Here is an 18,221-nt window from a genome sequence, read left to right as displayed (position 1 = left end):
TGATGCAGGTCTACATCAGAGCCTGGTCAGGACCACACCGACTTTTCCGCCTTGGGTGAACTGAGCTCATGAACGCGTTGACCCTGTCCTATCAACAAACCATGAGAGGAAGGAGAGAAGGAAGAGGAGAAAAAAAAAAACAGCTCAGCATTTCAAAGCACAACTGAACGCCTTTGTTCAGACCTGCATGAATTTTTAATAAAAAAGTCCTTGAAATGTTTTTGATGTCCTGACTGTGCTGTATATTGGTTTACAGTAAATGCTGCCTCTGTAGACATGAACCAGTCCATACGACATGTTGTGATGTTGAAAGGTGTTTCTTTGATGAATGATCAGAGAAATATAAAAAGTCACTTATTCAGGAGTTCCCACAGCTGACCTGTGGGTCAAACCTATGTCAGTCCTCACAGCATCAGAGAGTAAAATATTTCTCCACCAGAATCAGTCTGTCACTTCATGATGTTTTAATACAGTGCTGCCTAACCTTTTGGCTGAACTCTAAAAGTTTTCCAAACTACAGCAAACTGAAGATGAAAAACCTGAAACAGGGACATCTGAGCGTCTTTGTCTCTCCCTGCTGACATCCAGATTCAATAAAACACCAGGTTGGTTCAGAACCAGGACTGTGAGCAGCACAGCTTCAGATGCTGGGCCAAATGTTTAGCTGACATGTGTCTTCATAAAATAGGCCCACGGTTGTCATTCATAACTACATGGCGGCAGTTAAACCAACCTTAAGTAGGATTATTAAACATAATCCAAATAATGACGATGACAACCATATGGGAAACTAAAACGCTGTACAAAGAAAAAGAAAAAAGATGATGCAATTACTGCCTTATATTTATGTCAGCTGTACTGACATGTAGTGCAAGTCTAATTTTATCATCTAATCTATTCCAATCTAATCCAATCTAATATATATAATCTAATCTAAAACAATCTAATCTAATGTAATCTTCTAATCTAATCAAATCTATTCTAATCAAATCTATTCTAATCTAATCTAATCTAATCTAATCTAATCTAATCTAATCTAATCTAATCTAATCTCTAAATGCCTTGTGAGGTCTCATATTAATCCACAGTCTCAGTCTTGGTCCTGCTGACCTGACCTGTGTTTGATTTCCCCCCCTCCTCTGGTCCAAAGTGCTGCAGTTCTACTCTGGTTCTGCTCCAGGGTCCAACAGCTGCTATAGTGCAGCTCTCAGCTCCCTGGTGGTTTGTCAGTAAAGGAGCGCCGTACATGGGCTGACCTCCTGTCCCCCCACCTGTCCCCCCGCCTGCCCTGCAGTCACATTTCAGAATGGAAGAAACAGAATGTGGAACACCCTGGTCGTAGCCCACCAAGGCCTGCTAACCCAGAGATCAACACTGGCACGGGATGAAACACAGAACCCTCACATGGGAGTTTGGATCTGGCTCCGGCTCCGGCTCTCTGTCCAATTAGACGGGATGACGGCGGGCAGAACAACACAGGGGGAAGTTTTTACTACACCACAGGGGCTGAAGGGGGAGGAGGGCTGGGGAGGTTCAATTCCCGAGTCTCTTTTATCACAGGAAACACAGGGACAGGGATCCACTGAAGACACAGACGTGATCTGTGTCTGTGTGTGTGTCCTCACACACACAGATACAGAGACACGTTTGTGTCAACAACGACACATCAGTCCAGTGTTTGATGAAGGAGTTCAAAGGAGGTTTCTTTTTTTTTTTTAAGTGTACGTTTTCCAAAGTTTTCTGAATCTTGAAGAGTGCTTTTGTTCTGGTTTCTTTAGTGCTTCATATCAGTATTTTCGTTCTGATATATAAGACCAATTCACTTTTTTATCTTTATAACATTATTAGAGACGGAACAAAAACGTTCATTATTTCACATCATTTCTGGAGCAACGTTATGAATACTACATGTTGACTACTTTGTTAGATATTTGAAGTGGAAATTTGGACAAGTGACCAAATACCTTAGTGTTGAGGTCAAAGGTCAGCATGTGTCTTTACTACAGTGTAGACTTGACACTGTTTTAAAGAAGAACTTCAGCCTGAAATAAAAATCATAAATCTTTATTTAACAACTGTCAAAAAGCAATGAGGTGTACAAAATACAAAAGCCTCCGTGATAATAAATAGCTTTTTTTTTAAAACAAAATAGAAAAAACAATAAATGAAGAGCGGCGAATATAAAATACATTACAAACTTTGAACTTTCTCACAGAAGCTGCTGAGAAAACGAAACAAATTAAAGGAAGAACAACAACCAGAGAGTCTGCAACCTCCATCTCTTATGCCTGTGTGGGGAGGGGGGGCTGAAGGGGGGTGTCTGCTGGGAATGGTGATAACAAGAGGATCATGATGGATGTCTCCTGTGCTCACAGACATGGAATTTCAATCAGCAGCAGTGATGACCACATCAACAGTACCAGAGGAGACCAGACCACACAGGTCTCCTCAAGATCCCCAATCCATGACGGGAGACCTGGACATCAATGTCCCCCTGCTGGGGTCACCTGTCGCCTTCGTTAATGACGTTACTAGCGGTGCGTATTGCCAAGAAACAGGCGATACGATACGTATCTCGACGCAGGGGCAACAATACGATATACACAATGATATATTGAGGGTTTTTTTAACCAATGTTAAATGTGTTGCAGTAAAACTGTTAACATAGTGGACACAGTGCTGTTCCATCTGAACATCAGGTCACTAACACTGGAACAGAGGGATCTACATTTGGAATCACTGGACAAGAAATAAGAGCAAAGTTTATCAATATTTTCTCCTAATCGTTACTTTTTTGTTCTGATTTATTTTACGGGCACATACTGTAGATGGCAGTAATGAGAACAGTTTCTAACGGTGCTCCATTAGAACTAACCCTCATGGAGCACACTCTGTGATTGGACTTTGACGCAGGAGAGTTTCCATGTGGGAGTGTTTCTGCAGAGGGCGAAAGTTTAGAGATCTTTACAGATGATGAGGATGATGATGATGACGAAGATAAAGGTCAGATTATCATAAAGGTCCGGGGTGGACCTGAGATGGTCTGGATCTGTTTCAATTGTAGAAACAGGACTGGGTCAATGATTGGGCTGAGATGGAGGCAGATGATCCAGGGTGGAGACCCCTGGAGGAACCAGCCCACCTTAAGAGGAGGAACTTTCCTCATGAAAAAAACAGTTCTATGATGTGCTACGATCTATAGAGTGTAGATATTTTTACATTGACTGTGTCCTCACTGGCAGCCATGTTTCCAGACCTGGTCTCTCAAACTCAAGGGCATCTATCAGAACTGACTTCACAAAACCCTTTACATCAAAACAGGAAACACTCCTGTAGTCAAAGGTCAGAGGTCAACGGCTGCAACAGCGGCCATGTCTTTCAAAAGTCACGTGCAGGTGAGAGGCTCCGCCTACTGGGGACTGTTTGTGATGGCTCTGAGAATGTCACACGTGTTTTTGGAGATGACCTCCTTCAGCTTCCGTACGCGGCGAGGACTGGCGGCGCCCACGTAGCTCTCCGGGTGAAGGACAGCCATGCCATCGTTGACATTACCCATGATGATGACCTGACCCTCTGCAGCGGCACCCGTGATGTTGGGACACGGACACTTCCAGTCCATGTTTATGAAGGTGACCTGCAGAGGCTCCTTGCCCAAGAAACGCAGCCCCATTTCCTCGTCCTTCAGGATCTCCTCCACGGTGACGAGGGCGTGGCCCGAGTCCTTTTCCTCTGTCAGGTCTGACATCTGACCCAGGACCACAAAGTCACTGCGGCAGAAGCTGGTCACCATTTTGCTCTTGGGTTTGCAGGACTTGCAGTGGTGGGTTTTGGGGTAGGGGCACGTCTCCTCACAGGCCTCCTTGGACGCAAAGTTGTTGTCGTTGCCCTCGCACCCTCCGTAGATGAAGGACTGACACTGGCGGATGGAGCTGCTGTACGCCCAGCGAGGCTCGTAGGCTTTACAGGGTCCCTGCAGGCTGGGGAGCCCGCAGGGTCCTGAGAGTTCGGGTCCACAACACTGCATGCACTCCTCAAAGGTCTCGAAGGTCTTCAGGTGGAGCTGGCTGCTGCTCTGGTTGTTGCTGCAGTGGCTGAAGGAGACGCAGTTGTTGGTCATGGTTTCAAAGTACCAGCTGACGCTCTCCAGCTCCCCCCCACAGTCCTCTGACTGGTCGGGGGGTTTGCCACACTCCGCTGCCAGGCAGCGGGTCACGTTCTTTGGCTCCGGGGCCTTAGGTGGCTCTGTGGGCAGGACAGTGAGAGGGTGGTCCGCCTTCACTGAGCCCAGGGAGTTCTGGGCCACGCAGGTGAAGACCCCCGAATCACCAGGCTGGGCGTTGTATATGACCAGCTGACCGATGTTGGTGACCACCAGGTTTGCGAGCACATGATTGGGCCTCATGACGACCCTCTCCGCGCCCACCGGCAGCTTCCTTTCCCATGTGATCTCAGGCCGCGGGCTGCTGATCACGTCACACAGGAAACTGGCCGTGTCGCCCACGTTTACGATCTGGTGAACAGGACTGCTGATCAGAACGGGCGCCTGAGGCGTTTCTGTGGTGGGTGTCGTGGTTGGATGGAGAGTGGTGGCCTGAGGCAACGAGGGGCTGGTGTTGGGCCAGGTGAGCTGGACCTTGCAGGCGGTCACGGTCAGCGTGATGCCCTTGGAGCACGCCTCCGCGTCCATGTAGCACTTGTTGTAGTAGGTCATGCCGTCGGAGGCGCAGGTGAAGTGAGGTTCACGCTCACATCTGTCCCGGCACTTACAGACAGGCTGGCCGTCCCAGATGTCGCACTCTGACCCCTGCTGGTTGCACATGAAAGTGGCACAGGTGGCTTCTTTGGGCATTTCCACGGGGCCTTTGTTACCTTCCAGGTAACGGGCGGCGACACAGCTGCGAGTCCCACACACGTTCAGACAGCACTTTTCAAAGGTCTCGCACTCCTGGAGGAGGAAAGAGAGAGAGATGAAGTGAAGAATGCTGGGAGATTAGGTAAAAACTGTAAACATAATAAAAGGGTTGGAATCAGGTTTAATGGTGGAAAATACAAAAACTACCTACCAACCATTTTCATCCGCTTATCCGTTATCGGGTCGCGGGAGCAGCAGTCTCTATGACCACCACCTAAACCACACTGCACCATACCAACCCCCCAAACCTTCCTGGAGGTGGTGAGTCCACTGGAAGGTATTAACCGCCCTAACCGAGATTCGAACTTGCCCAGGAGGTGAACCCTGGGGTTCCACACCAATGACAGAGACATTGCCTCCGGGCCAAAGTGCCACATACAAAAACTAACCATGAAAAACTAGGTGAGAAAGTGTATAAATATAATAATATACTTAACACATACAGATAATTATAAGAGGTAATTTAAAAACTGAACATGTCAAAGTGCTGGACTCTGGTGAATACCTTTGGTTTTATATTCATTTGATGACATTCATTTGTTAACTGCAAAAGCTGAGATTTACAAAACTATCCTAACTGTTACTGCGTGTTGCTCACACAGCTTCAAAATGAACACAAATGCACAAATAACCTAATTAATTATTCATTCTCAATTTTAATTTAAACTTTGAATCGTTGCGCACCTCGAACGCGAACTTTTTTAAAGTCCTAAATATGACGCTGTCCCTTTGAGAGAGACGACCCGCTCAGACGAACGTCCACGTTTTTAAATTAGGATTAAGTCTAAAATTTCTGGATTTTCTTAAAAAATAAAAATAAAAAAGAGAGATATTTTACCTGGTCACTTTCACACTCCCGCGTGCACGTGCTCATGGCATCCACCCACAGGTTGGGATTCATGTCATTCGGACACATGCCGGCGTGTGAGTTGGAGCCCCGGGTCACGGCACAGACCAGCAGCTGCGTCCTTACCGAGGCGCAGCTGAGGAACCAGATCCAGAAGGTCCAGAACATGTCCGGAGTCCACACCAGAACACCCGACGAAGAAGAAGAGGAATTAGAAGTCAAAGGGGTGTGTGTGTGTGTGTGTGCTGCCGCGGAGAGAGATGATGGAGTCCTGCTGGTGGCGCAGCGGTCACGCGGTATTTATCGGCGAGCGCGCAAAGAGGAGCAGCTCCATCACAGCTGGAGCTGCTCCTCGCGCTGGAGGAGGAGGAGGAGGAGGAGGAGGAGGAGGTGTTTTTTTTCCTCTCCCTCTCTGAGGAGACACCTGCCTCTGTCTGAGCTCACTTTAACCCTGTGTGAGCTGAAGGAGGTCAGCAGGCATCTGCACACGGTGACGTCACTACACTCCTACAGGTATTTTCCAATAAAGAGAAAAAGTTCTGAAAATGAAATAAATGAGATTCGTCCATGTTTTTAGACTGACTTCTGATTTTCATGTCAAACCAATGTGTTCCACGTTGGCACACACGTGAACAACCCACCAATAAGAACCTTCGTTCCAGGCTTTTACTGACAGATTCAGTCCAGTTTGTTAGAAATGAAACAACGCCTCCATTTATGACTGCAATGACTGTTCAAGGCCACAGGGTGGAGGAGAGGTAAGTGATGGTACCTTACAACAAGGAAATGGTGTTAGCTGGTGTCTTCATGGTCTGTGGTCTTCATGGTCTGTGGTCGGCCTGGTCTGTGGTCTTCATGGTCTGTGTCCAAAAAACATCCAGCATTAGTTACTTAGTAATTAACTGTTCACTCTCGTCCAGCCCGAGGTGTGAACGGTGGTGTGAACGGTGGTGGTGTGTGTTGGTTCTAGAGTCGACCCTGGTATGGAATGGAGAATCGTTGTCTACCCAATGAGAGCAATATTGGCAGGGGCAGGCAGAGGGCAACAGATAAACTAGGTGGTCTGGAATTGAACCCCCAACCCTCCAGACGTGTAGGAAAGTCAGGAAGACTTACAGAAAGAGGATTTGAACCCAAACCCTCAAACAAATCATTTACGGGCATAAAAAAGTTGACTTTACTGCCTCTGTTCTGGAGACACACACCAGGAACAAAGTGTCTCTGGTTGGACAGGACAGCTGATGACATCACCCAGTCTGCGGTGGTTCTGAAGGTGAGTGAATGGGATTAAAAACAGCACAAATCTGATTTACTCTGCTGTCAAACCTGAGTCCAGCAGAGGTGAGGTAAGGACAGCCACTGTGTGTGTGTGTGTGTGTGTGTGTTGGCTGAGAGGTGAATGAATGAATGTGTTGTAATTTCACTGGTTTCCTCCAGGGTTCAGCTGAGGACAGAGTCAAACCATCAAACCTGTTTCCAGTAACAGTGAACTCACGCTGTGGGAGGATTTGTTTGTTCTCAATGCAGAAATGATCAGTTTATTTTGGTGTGTGTGTGTGTGTGTGAGAGAGAGAGAGAGAGAGAGAGAGAGCAAATAAATTAGATCTGTTTGTTCATCTGGATTTCTGAGCTTCCAGAACTGCAGGTATCAACCCTGTTCAGAATCAGCTTCACCATCTATACTGTGTTTTACGGTAAAAAAGGTTTTCATTAAGGTCAGATTAACTAGCTCTGTCATGACCATGCTGGCTGAAATGTTGATATTACAGACATTTAAAGCAGGATGTGAATATACTTGGGCCACACAGTGGTGAGGTGTTAAGTACTCATGCCTTACAGTGGCAGGATCAGGTGTTTGATCCCTATCTCTAAATAATGGGGTTTTTTTTTTCAGATTATTCCAGTTTCCTCTTGAATCCAAAAACATGCAGGATTAAATTCACAGTTCACACCATAGTGGGTGTGTGGTGTGAATGAGTGTGAATGGGAGTGTGAATGGTTGTTGGTTCATCTCTCTGTGTGGCCCTGGGTCTGCTGCTGAATACTGGTACTGACCAGCTGTGGCCTCCTCTTCTTGGTATCCACAGGAGTACACTGTACTGTGTTACAGATTTACTGCAACAACTTACAGTATTTGTAAGGTTTTACTACATATCTGAGTCATTCCAGTGTTTTTACGGCTGGTGTTTATTGAGGGGGCTGTGAGGAGGGGCACAGACTTCTCCAGCTTCTGGAAACAGTCTTTTCTTTGGAAAAGTTGAAGTTGAGAAACACGTTGTCCCACCCTGAAGAAACGGTCTCACCTCACACGACCCCGGCCTGATGTTTACACCCGAGAAGATCCAGTGAATTATTAAACCTCTGTGAGCAGTGAGGATGGAGACGTCTCCAGACGAAAAGAAGGTGAGAAGAAAAACATCCACAGGACCATCAGCTCTCATCAAATAACAGGAAACCAGAAAATTAGCTAAACAGAAGCAAGAGGTGCAAATGAAAACTCAGCCACAGCAGCAGCCATAACAGCAACAGCAGCAGTAACTACGGCAACAAGGACAACAGGGTTTGTATGAAGGAGACGAAGCAGACATCTGAGAAGATGAAGGATTCAAGTGGTTGATGAAGAGCAGCAACATCATCTGTGACTGAACCACACAGCGCACCATGAATCACCAATAAATCAACAATAATTAATAAGTTATGACAGACAAGCAGGAACCTCACACAGACCTGACATGACAGGCAGTCAAACCATCAAAGCAGCTGGAGCACAAACAGAAACAGAAGCAAGAGGTGCAAATGAAAACTCAGCCACAGCAGCAGCCATAACAGCAACAGCAGCAGTAACTACGGCAACAAGGACAAAACCAACAGCAACAGAAACAGATGCAGGAGCAACAACTGACGGAGAAGCAAAGCATGAGCAGCATTTAATCAACAGTGGCATCAGCAACAAAGTCAAAGCAACAGAAAACAGCCAACAGCAGCAACAACAACAACTGTCTATCTCGTGCTTGGAACGCTGTCTATTAGCACCCTCCTGCGGCAAATTGGGGCCATTGCATGCTTTTATTGACTCACATGACGCTGTGTACTCCCGGCACTGTGGTTCAGGGTTTTTAGGACGGTCTATCTGCTTAACGTCAGTTTTCAATTTGGTCTAACCTTATCAAATAAAATAAATTCGATTTAAAAAGAAAAACATTTCTACGTTTAATGACAAGCTACGTTTTGTCATGTTTCTAGGTCCCGGTAGTGAACAGAAGTTTGAGTCTTCTGTTCACATTCACTCTCGCTCATATATGAATTTTAAAATATTTAAATTAAATATTTAAAGCTAATGAAAAGAACCAGAAGTGTGTTTCCTATCCATACGGACAGTTTTTAGACATTCATTCATAAATCGAGTAAACATTTTACTGTCTTTATTACCTGACTGCTGTGTCACTTTTAAAAGGTTCCGTCTGCTCATAGAAAGAACTTTGTTCCTCCTTTAGTTCACGTTCTAATTATTTCCGAGTTCCTTCCATGTGACGTCGCTATTACTATTCTTCAACTGTTGTTTAAATGTTTTTTCAAAACGTTTGATTTAGTGAAATAAATGTCCCCCTTTTAAAATGTCAGTTTTTGTATGTTTTTAATCGAGTTGTTAATTTCTTATGATTATTGAGACTGAGTCAATTTACTGTTCGTTGCTGCCGAGACAACAGACAAAGACAACAACAGGTAATGGTGTCAATGTCAATAATTTAATCTTGCCCTTGAGGGAATCCTCTCGTTTATTTACAACTGTTTGGTAAAAATATTTCGTTTGTCGTTTAGGAGTGACAAAAAAAGTTTTATATTCACCGTATATTTGACAAAAACCTCCTCCGAAATGATGTGGCACAGAGTCCAGTTTTGCGAATAATTAAAATTTAAAGTTTACGTTTAATTTAAATTAGCTGCCACCTTTCCTTTTCATTTTTTAGTGCCTCCACATAAATGCTCTGGCGCCCTCCGGTGGACAATTGATAAAAATGAAAAAGTCAAGAGTGTCAACCACTGTTTTCCATGTTTTTTTAATAAAAGCATCGTCATATTTTCATATATTTATATTTGTTGGTACAGATTTCAAGTTTTTTCTTTGTACAAATTTGGTTCAAAGACAATCACAAAGTCAACAAACTTCCCTAGAAAAGAAAAATATTTTTAAAAAGTGGCTTTAAATAAAAGGTACAGTACAAAAATAAGTGTGTCTGTCACAAAAACACAGCATATTTGATGTTTGTTTTACCATGAGGGCAGAACAGTGGCACAGCAACGATCTTGTTTTCGTGCGATTTTTGCAGCGGAGAACTGTTTGGACAGATTTACATTCACTGCTGGTCCGCTGCTGGAAGGCACTAAAGAGCAGATCCTGGATCAGCTAGGATTTGTACTTATGGCTTGTTGGGAATATTTTCCTGTCAGTTTTTTTCCTCTCAGAACAGAAGGATTTTCAGTGCTGGAAGCAGAAGTCCTGATTATGTTTTGGTCTTACAAATCCCACCTGACCCAGGTCTGTGAAAGGAGATCAAGTGTGGTTTGACACCAGCCTGATGTGGACCCCGCTGCTCCTCAGGGACTGGACCGTGTTGGCCCATGGTGTCGGACCTACTGAACCAGTCCTGCGTCTTTAGCCATGGCGTAGAAGATTCCTCTCTGAGATATGAGGTGTGTGGGGGTGTCGAACTCTGCCACCTGACCTTTGTCCAACACCAGAACCCTGCAGGACCACACACCAGCCTGAGTCAAGTACTACCGGTTTGAAATCAACATGTCATGTGAGTTTAACTCTGGTTCCTATTGGCTGGTGTTCATGATTGACAGTTAACTGGGTTAAGGCTTTGTGGAGCCCCCTGACCTGTCACTGATCTTTAGACAAGAGGTGGTCAGCAGCTCCGAAAAAAACAAAGATCTGACCTTGTGTAGTCCATGATGGTGTTGAGCCTGTGTGCGATGGTGAAGACGGTGCAGTCCTCAAACTGGGTCCTGATGGTGGACTGGATCAGATCGTCTGTCTCCAGGTCGATGGCGGCCGTAGCTTCATCCAGGACCAAGATCCTGGTCTTCCTGAGCAGAGCTCGAGCCAAACACACCAGCTGCCTCTGACCCACACTGGAGACAGGACGGTGAAGACCATCAGACGTCATCATGGGAGGGGGGAGGGGAGGGGGGGGTGTCAGTGACCTTTACCCTACTAACCCATCTCCTACCTGAGGTTCTCTCCACCCTCTGCACACTCCGTCTGCAGCTTGGACGGCTGGTTGCTGACAAACTTGTGGAGGTGAGAATGTTCCAGAGCCTTCCAGACCTCCTCATCAGAGCACTTCTCAAAGGGATCCAGGTTCATCCTCAGGGTTCCTGAGAAGAGCACGGGCTCCTGTGGAAGAGTCAGAGAAGAAGTGAGGTCCTAAGAGGAACCTGTCAGGAACCTGAAGACCTGCGTGTTGTTGGTACCTGTGGAATGATGGTGAGTTTGGACCTCAGGTCGTGCAGACCTATCTCAGATATCTTCACGCCGTCGATGGTGATGTCTCCTCCTGCAGCCTCCAACAGCCTGAAGAGACAGAGGGTCATGGAGGACTTTCCTGCTCCAGTGCGACCCACAATGCCAATCTGCATCATCAGAGACACAGCTTTGTTCAGTTTAAGCTCCACCTCTGTATTCCCCCATCTCACACTCCACTCACCTTCTCCCCTCCCTTGACGCTCAATGTCAGGTTCTTCAAGACCAGGTCCAGTCCTTCTCGGTATCGAACACTGTAGTTCTGGAACTGAACATCGCCCTCTGAGGGCCATTCAGGAGGAGGTTTCTTGTCCTCGATCTCCCAGGGAGCCTGTGGACACAGATGCGGAAGGGAGAAACTTTCTGAGGAACACATTCACGTTTTTGTCTACTTTGACCTTTAACCTGAACTCAAATCTTTGTCAGACTTCTAGTCCTCCATCCTTCCATCCATCAGCTACATCTACAACTACACCCACCTCCGTCTTGGTCTCAGAGTACTCCTTCACCCGCTCCACTGCCACGATGTTGGACTCCAGATCTGATGTCATTCTCACCATCCAGTTCAGGGACATGGTCACCTGAAGAACATGGACATCAGCGTCAGAACCTGAGGCTGATGACTGAGCTGCAGCTCAACTGCTGATGTTGGAACAGTTAGCATGTAGCCTACCTGCAGGGCGTAGGACACCGACAGGCCCACCAGACCTGGGTTGAGGTTCTCTTTTCCTGTCACAGCGAACAGAGCCGCAAACAACACGATGCAGTTTCCGATGAACTCAATGCGAATGCCGAACCACCTGTAGGTCACCAGAAAAACCACACTCCAAATTAGCATTACAGCTAACAGCTAACTAACCCATCTCCTACCTGAGGTTCTCTCCACCCTCTGCACACTCCGTCTGCAGCTTGGACGGCTGGTTGCTGACAAACTTGTGGAGGTGAGAATGTTCCAGAGCCTTCCAGACCTCCTCATCAGAGCACTTCTCAAAGGGATCCAGGTTCATCCTCAGGGTTCCTGAGAAGAGCACGGGCTCCTGTGGAAGAGTCAGAGAAGAAGTGAGGTTCTAAGAGGAACCTGTCAGGAACCTGAAGACCTGCGTGTTGTTGGTACCTGTGGAATGATGGTGAGTTTGGACCTCAGGTCGTGCAGACCTATCTCAGATATCTTCACGCCGTCGATGGTGATGTCTCCTCCTGCAGCCTCCAACAGCCTGAAGAGACAGAGGGTCATGGAGGACTTTCCTGCTCCAGTGCGACCCACAATGCCAATCTGCATCATCAGAGACACAGCTTTGTTCAGTTTAAGCTCCACCTCTGTATTCCCCCATCTCACACTCCACTCACCTTCTCCCCTCCCTTGACGCTCAATGTCAGGTTCTTCAAGACCAGGTCCAGTCCTTCTCGGTATCGAACACTGTAGTTCTGGAACTGAACATCGCCCTCTGAGGGCCATTCAGGAGGAGGTTTCTTGTCCTCGATCTCCCAGGGAGCCTGTGGACACAGATGCGGAAGGGAGAAACTTTCTGAGGAACACATTCACGTTTTTGTCTACTTTGACCTTTAACCTGAACTCAAATCTTTGTCAGACTTCTAGTCCTCCATCCTTCCATCCATCAGCTACATCTACAACTACACCCACCTCCGTCTTGGTCTCAGAGTACTCCTTCACCCGCTCCACTGCCACGATGTTGGACTCCAGATCTGATGTCATTCTCACCATCCAGTTCAGGGACATGGTCACCTGAAGAACATGGACATCAGCGTCAGAACCTGAGGCTGATGACTGAGCTGCAGCTCAACTGCTGATGTTGGAACAGTTAGCATGTAGCCTACCTGCAGGGCGTAGGACACCGACAGGCCCACCAGACCTGGGTTGAGGTTCTCTTTTCCTGTCACAGCGAACAGAGCCGCAAACAACACGATGCAGTTTCCGATGAACTCAATGCGAATGCCGAACCACCTGTAGGTCACCAGAAAAACCACACTCCAAATTAGCATTACAGCTAACAGCTATCATCAGTCTATGTTTTAGCTAAAAGTCCATCCATCCATCCATCCATCCATTTTCATCCGCTTATCCGTTACCGGGTCGCGGGGGCAGCAGTCGCCACCCAAATCACATTGCACCGTACCTAAACCTTCCTGCTGGTGGTGAGTCCACTGGAAGGTACCAACCGCCCTAACCTGGATTCGAACTTGCCCAGGAGGTGAACCCTGGGGTTCCACACCAATGACAGAGACATTGCCTCTGGGCCAAAGCGCCACTAGCTAAAAGTCTTTGCTATAAATGTTTCGCTTTAATAATGCTATTTTGTACATGCTGTTATTAAAATTGCCTACCCCAGCTTTAACCATGTCATACAAACCAAGTGTGAACGGAAAAGGATAAAAACAATAAAAGAGGGGCCAGCGCCACCTACCTGTTGGAAACTATACCAGGGTAGTAACTCTTTTGGTTCTCATCCACCTTCATGTTACTCAACAGAACAAAGGTAGAGGTTCTGTCGTAGGCTCGGATCACACTGCAGCCCGTGATGGTCTCAGAGAAATGGGAGTAAATGGGGGAGCGGCTGACCGACTCCAGGCGCTTCAGCTGCCGCGACGTAGCAACATAAAATCTCTACAGGCGAGCAGCGAAAAACACAGATAGTGTTATGAAAAAAATACATTGTTTGAATGTTGTGTACACACACACACACTCATAGGAAGTTAGAAAACAAGCGAGTGAGAACACAACAGTTTTTTCTTTGCGATTTTTGATGAGAAGCCAGATGATGGTGAAGATCAGCTAACCTGTAGTACCATTAATAACCACTAGGGTAAATATAAATTAAATAATAAATTGTCATTATTATTCCTAAATTCTTTGGTTAGAGCTGCTGTCATCGTTCATATATTCATATATTGTGGCTGTGTTTGGAGAAGCAGAGTGATGATCATCAGCAGCCACAGCTTTACTGGAAATACCTGGACAAAGATGTAAATGAGAGTCAGCGGGACAATGACTACAGCAAAGATGGGCGTGCTAAACACGATAACGATCATGGTGGACAGAGAGACGAAGAAGGTGCCCAGGAACATGAACACGGTGGACGGCAGCGTCTCGTCGATCACGTAGATGTCCTTGGAGAAGCGGTTGATGAGACGTCCCACGGGCGTGGTGTCAAAGAAGGACTGGGGCGAGTGCAGGTTGTTGGTCAGCAGGTTAGTGTGCAGCTTCCTGGCTGCACCGATGTTCCCCATGGCTAGAGTGAAGGAGGAGATCATGACCAGGACACCTGGGAGGAGCAGGAGCAAAGGTAGAAGATGAACCTTTCCTGAATGCTGTGAACAAACTTCACTGCTGTATAGGATAATAATCATTGCTGGACTCTGCTGTGAACCTGAGGAGAGGAGGTTTGATTACAGAGAGGAGGAGAAGAAGGAGGAGGAGGCACATGTCTCAAGATTCATTTAAAGTCTCATGATGACGTTAATCAATATATTCTTTTACTATCATCACAAACATCAAACCTTTAACACAGACCCTGACACAACAATGGTTGACGTCTCACCTTGTGTGATGCCCAACGCGGCGTAGACCCCCACCCTCATCTTGAGGTTTTCTTCGGTCTGATTGGTGGAGGCATCGTTGGTCCACTGGCTGAGCCAGATGTTTGCTCCAATGGAAGCAGTGCTTTGACAGCTGTACAGGAAAAAGATGAAGACCGACAGCAGAGGACCCACGGCCTTAGCGTACTCCAGATACACCTTCATTTTCACCTAGTGGAGGACAGGGGAACTGTCATGTCTACCCAAAAAAGCTCCGTAAGAATTTGAAATAAAGCAGTTGAGACTTAAGGTTGGGGTACCGACCCGGCCCGTCTCGGTCGTCTCTGCCTGGATCAGTTTGTCCATCTCTGCTGGTTTCTTCTTCTCCTGTGGCTCTACGTGTTTCCTCGGGCTGCAGTTGTGTCTCCTCACCGACCGAGTCCTGGGATTTTCTCCGTCTGCTGAGATGATGCTGATCTGCCTGCAGAGGGCAGAGTGGAGACAAAACCATGTTTTCCCTCTCTTTCCACTTTTTATTTCACTTTTAATTTCAGGTTTTATTTTACCTGATGAAATTCCTCTTGGCTTCGTTGATCCCTGGTTCATTGTCCACTATGTCTGTGTGGTTGCTCAGAGCATCTTCAGGAAACAGCTCCTCATCTTCTAATATCTCCTCTGGAAAAAAAAAATCACCACATTCTCAGCTGGAATAAAAAAAAGAAGAGTTTGAACATTTTGATCATCATCGGTTCTAACCCAGCGCCTCCTCTTCTCCTGTGAAGTCCTCCAGGGCGTAGTTCCTGAGGAACTCGGCAAAGGCTCCATTCTGTTTGAGCAGCTCCTGGTAGGAGCCCATCTCCGACACTCGACCCTCCACCATCACCAGGATGTTGTCCACCTGGGGCAGAAAGGTGACGCCGTGGGTCACCAGGATACGGGTCTGTGGACAAACAGACAGAAACGGAATAAAAAAAAGAAGAGTTTGAACATTTTGATCATCATCGGTTCTAACCCAGCGCCTCCTCTTCTCCTGTGAAGTCCTCCAGGGCGTAGTTCCTGAGGAACTCGGCAAAGGCTCCATTCTGTTTGAGCAGCTCCTGGTAGGAGCCCATCTCCGACACTCGACCCTCCACCATCACCAGGATGTTGTCCACCTGGGGCAGAAAGGTGACGCCGTGGGTCACCAGGATACGGGTCTGTGGACAAACAGACAGAAACGTGAAGAACGGGTTCAGAACGTGAAGAAACTCAAAGCTTTACCACTCTCCCTCCTCTCTCACCTTTCCCTTCAGCGCCCCCTCTGGCCCGATCAGGTTGTCAAAGATGTGTTTGGCCACATGGGTGTCCACAGCAGACAGTGGGTCGTCCAGCAGGTAGACGTCAGTGTCACTGTACAGAGCCCGTGCCAGACTTACTCTTTGTCTTTGTCCACCAGACAGGTTGATGCCCTGGGGGGAGAAGGAATCGAACCTCAGACCAGAACAGGAAGGACAGATTTGTACAGAAGCTTAAACTGACTTCAAAGATGACATTTCTGTATATGAACAAGGAAAACTAATTTAACTAGTTTGGATGTCTAATGCGGACTGTACAATGCTTTAGGTTTATTAGCATTTATAGCTCATCACATAACATCATAAAACCTGGAGACCTGGAGAAAATACAGGAAGTAGTTTGAATATACAGAAGCTTTACATTATTGATTTAACAATTACCTTGGGGGTAAATACAGAAGAATAACCTCAAATTTACAAAAACATACACTAGGTTAACAAGAAGGTAGCCAAAACTTAGCTACAAAAGTACTTAAAATAAGCAGAAAGGTAAATTAATACTAGTGTAGCTTGAATGCTACAGGAAAGTAGTAAATAACTACAAGCTAACAATTGTCCAAATTAACTAAACTGTTCAAAGAAATGACATATTTCTAGAGGTGAAGATGAAAACAAAAACATAAGCTAATAAACACAGATCTGGTGAGAGGTTCAAACCAAACCAGTAACACTGACTTAGTTTCTGTACCTTCTCTCCTATCTCCGTCAGGTCTCCTCCGGCCAGGACCTCCAGGTCAGGGGTCAGAGCGCAGGCTTCCAGAACACAGGCGTACTTCTGCTCATTGTAGGCTTTTCCAAACAGGATGTTGTCCCGTAGCGTGGCGTTCTGTATCCAGGCCTGCTGAGGTACGTATGCCACCGACCCCTGGGAACAAGCACAGGTTCAACGGGATAAATGAAAGAGTTTAATAATAAAATAACGTCTGAAGTGTTTGTTATTTACCCGAATAGAAACCTCTCCCTCCAACTTCTCCATTTCTCCGAGCAGAGCTGAGATCAGGGACGACTTCCCACTGCCCACATGGCCCACCACAGCCAACAGGGAGCCCTGGGGCACCATCAGGTTAATACTGTACACACACACACACACACAGACACACACACACACACACACACACACAGGGCAGGGGTTAAAACAACTCATTAGCAACAAACATGAACCCTTTTACACAGTTTTACTTCCACATACACTGACACTAGCTTTTTATCATTTAACGTCTTTGGCTAACGTTAAGCTAATGTTTGGCTAAGGTCATTTTTTTTGCAGATTTTCTTAGTAATATTTGGCTTCATATATTTTTGATGTTTTTTTTAACAACTTGTGGCTATTTTTCCAAATGTAACAATTCACCTATTATTCTTTCGTTTTCTAACAAGTTCCTAACTGTAAATAATTAATAGTATTATTTTATTGACTTCTTAGACAAAGGCTTACTTACAATTACTTATTAGGCTTATTAGCTTCAAACTGTCATTGTGACCAAATTTTATTTCTAATCTTTTTATTTTCTTTACCCACAGTTCTTCTAACCGTCTTACTGACTAATTTTATGTAATTTTTTAATGATCCAATCTTTTCTATATTGTAACTGTTAATGATTAATAATTTTAGATATTTTACTTGCTGTTTCCTGGTTTCCTTTTTCAGTGACATCAAAAAGCATTTTGCTGAGAGTTGCCTCACTATTTGCTTTTTTTTGGCTAACTTTTCATTGTGCCAATCAAATCTATTTTTGGATCATATGCCTTCCTTCATCTAACACCTACTGCACGCTCCTCCCTCAGCTGTGACTCTTGATGACCTACTTGTGCAGAACAGGAGCGTCTTCCTTGGCCCAGGTGAACTTCCCATTGCCAACTGTCACAGAATAATCTGGAAGAGAAAAACGTGTCACGTGTTATTTCCGGGCAGCGGCTCTGTTGTAGAACTGTGAGTCAACAGAAGACATTCATTCATGCTGTGAGTCACCAAGTCAGTGATAACTGAAACAAAACTGCACTCCAGGGATGACTAGACAGATTTTTAGCAGAACGTCTACCACAGCTTTTAGCTTCTCTTATGAAGAT

General features: G+C 46.0%; 2 protein-coding genes across 3 annotated transcripts in view; both read right to left on the bottom strand.

The window, feature by feature from the left end:
• Positions 1 to 1,965: 1,965 nt before the first annotated feature.
• On the bottom strand, positions 1,966 to 6,318 carry LOC103382402 (WAP, Kazal, immunoglobulin, Kunitz and NTR domain-containing protein 2-like). The gene is made up of 2 exons (XM_008315197.2): positions 5,751 to 6,318; positions 1,966 to 4,945 (listed from the first exon to the last, which is right to left on the bottom strand). The coding sequence occupies exons 1-2, from the start codon at positions 5,925 to 5,927 to the stop codon at positions 3,410 to 3,412; spliced, it is 1,713 nt and encodes a 570-aa protein (XP_008313419.1). The 5' UTR covers positions 5,928 to 6,318; the 3' UTR covers positions 1,966 to 3,409.
• Positions 6,319 to 9,801: 3,483 nt separating this feature from the next.
• The window catches only part of abcc3 (ATP-binding cassette, sub-family C (CFTR/MRP), member 3), a 21,686-nt gene continuing 13,266 nt past the window's right edge, over positions 9,802 to 18,221 (bottom strand). The window contains exons 15-31 of one of the 2 annotated variants that reach the window (XM_017034545.2): positions 17,961 to 18,027; positions 17,098 to 17,224; positions 16,843 to 17,019; positions 16,101 to 16,268; positions 15,833 to 16,016; positions 15,387 to 15,495; positions 15,145 to 15,301; positions 14,844 to 15,051; positions 14,257 to 14,567; positions 13,710 to 13,909; positions 13,123 to 13,249; positions 12,929 to 13,030; positions 12,634 to 12,780; positions 12,401 to 12,559; positions 12,157 to 12,323; positions 10,701 to 10,895; positions 9,802 to 10,503 (exon numbers count right to left, since the gene is read on the bottom strand). In XM_017034545.2, the coding sequence (XP_016890034.1) occupies positions 10,392 to 10,503; positions 10,701 to 10,895; positions 12,157 to 12,323; positions 12,401 to 12,559; positions 12,634 to 12,780; positions 12,929 to 13,030; positions 13,123 to 13,249; positions 13,710 to 13,909; positions 14,257 to 14,567; positions 14,844 to 15,051; positions 15,145 to 15,301; positions 15,387 to 15,495; positions 15,833 to 16,016; positions 16,101 to 16,268; positions 16,843 to 17,019; positions 17,098 to 17,224; positions 17,961 to 18,027 (2,717 nt within the window). In that variant the 3' untranslated portion in view covers positions 9,802 to 10,391. Of the gene's footprint in view, positions 10,504 to 10,700; positions 10,896 to 10,974; positions 10,994 to 12,156; positions 12,324 to 12,400; positions 12,560 to 12,633; positions 12,781 to 12,928; positions 13,031 to 13,122; positions 13,250 to 13,709; positions 13,910 to 14,256; positions 14,568 to 14,843; positions 15,052 to 15,144; positions 15,302 to 15,386; positions 15,496 to 15,832; positions 16,017 to 16,100; positions 16,269 to 16,842; positions 17,020 to 17,097; positions 17,225 to 17,960; positions 18,028 to 18,221 lie in introns of those variants that run through there. The other variant, XM_017034544.2, reaches the window with a different exon arrangement.

This window comes from Cynoglossus semilaevis, chromosome 8 (assembly GCF_000523025.1).
Source record: "Cynoglossus semilaevis isolate Cse_v1.0 chromosome 8, Cse_v1.0, whole genome shotgun sequence".
Classification (NCBI taxonomy): domain Eukaryota; kingdom Metazoa; phylum Chordata; class Actinopteri; order Pleuronectiformes; family Cynoglossidae; genus Cynoglossus; species Cynoglossus semilaevis.
This window is presented reverse-complemented; position numbering and strand designations above follow the sequence as displayed.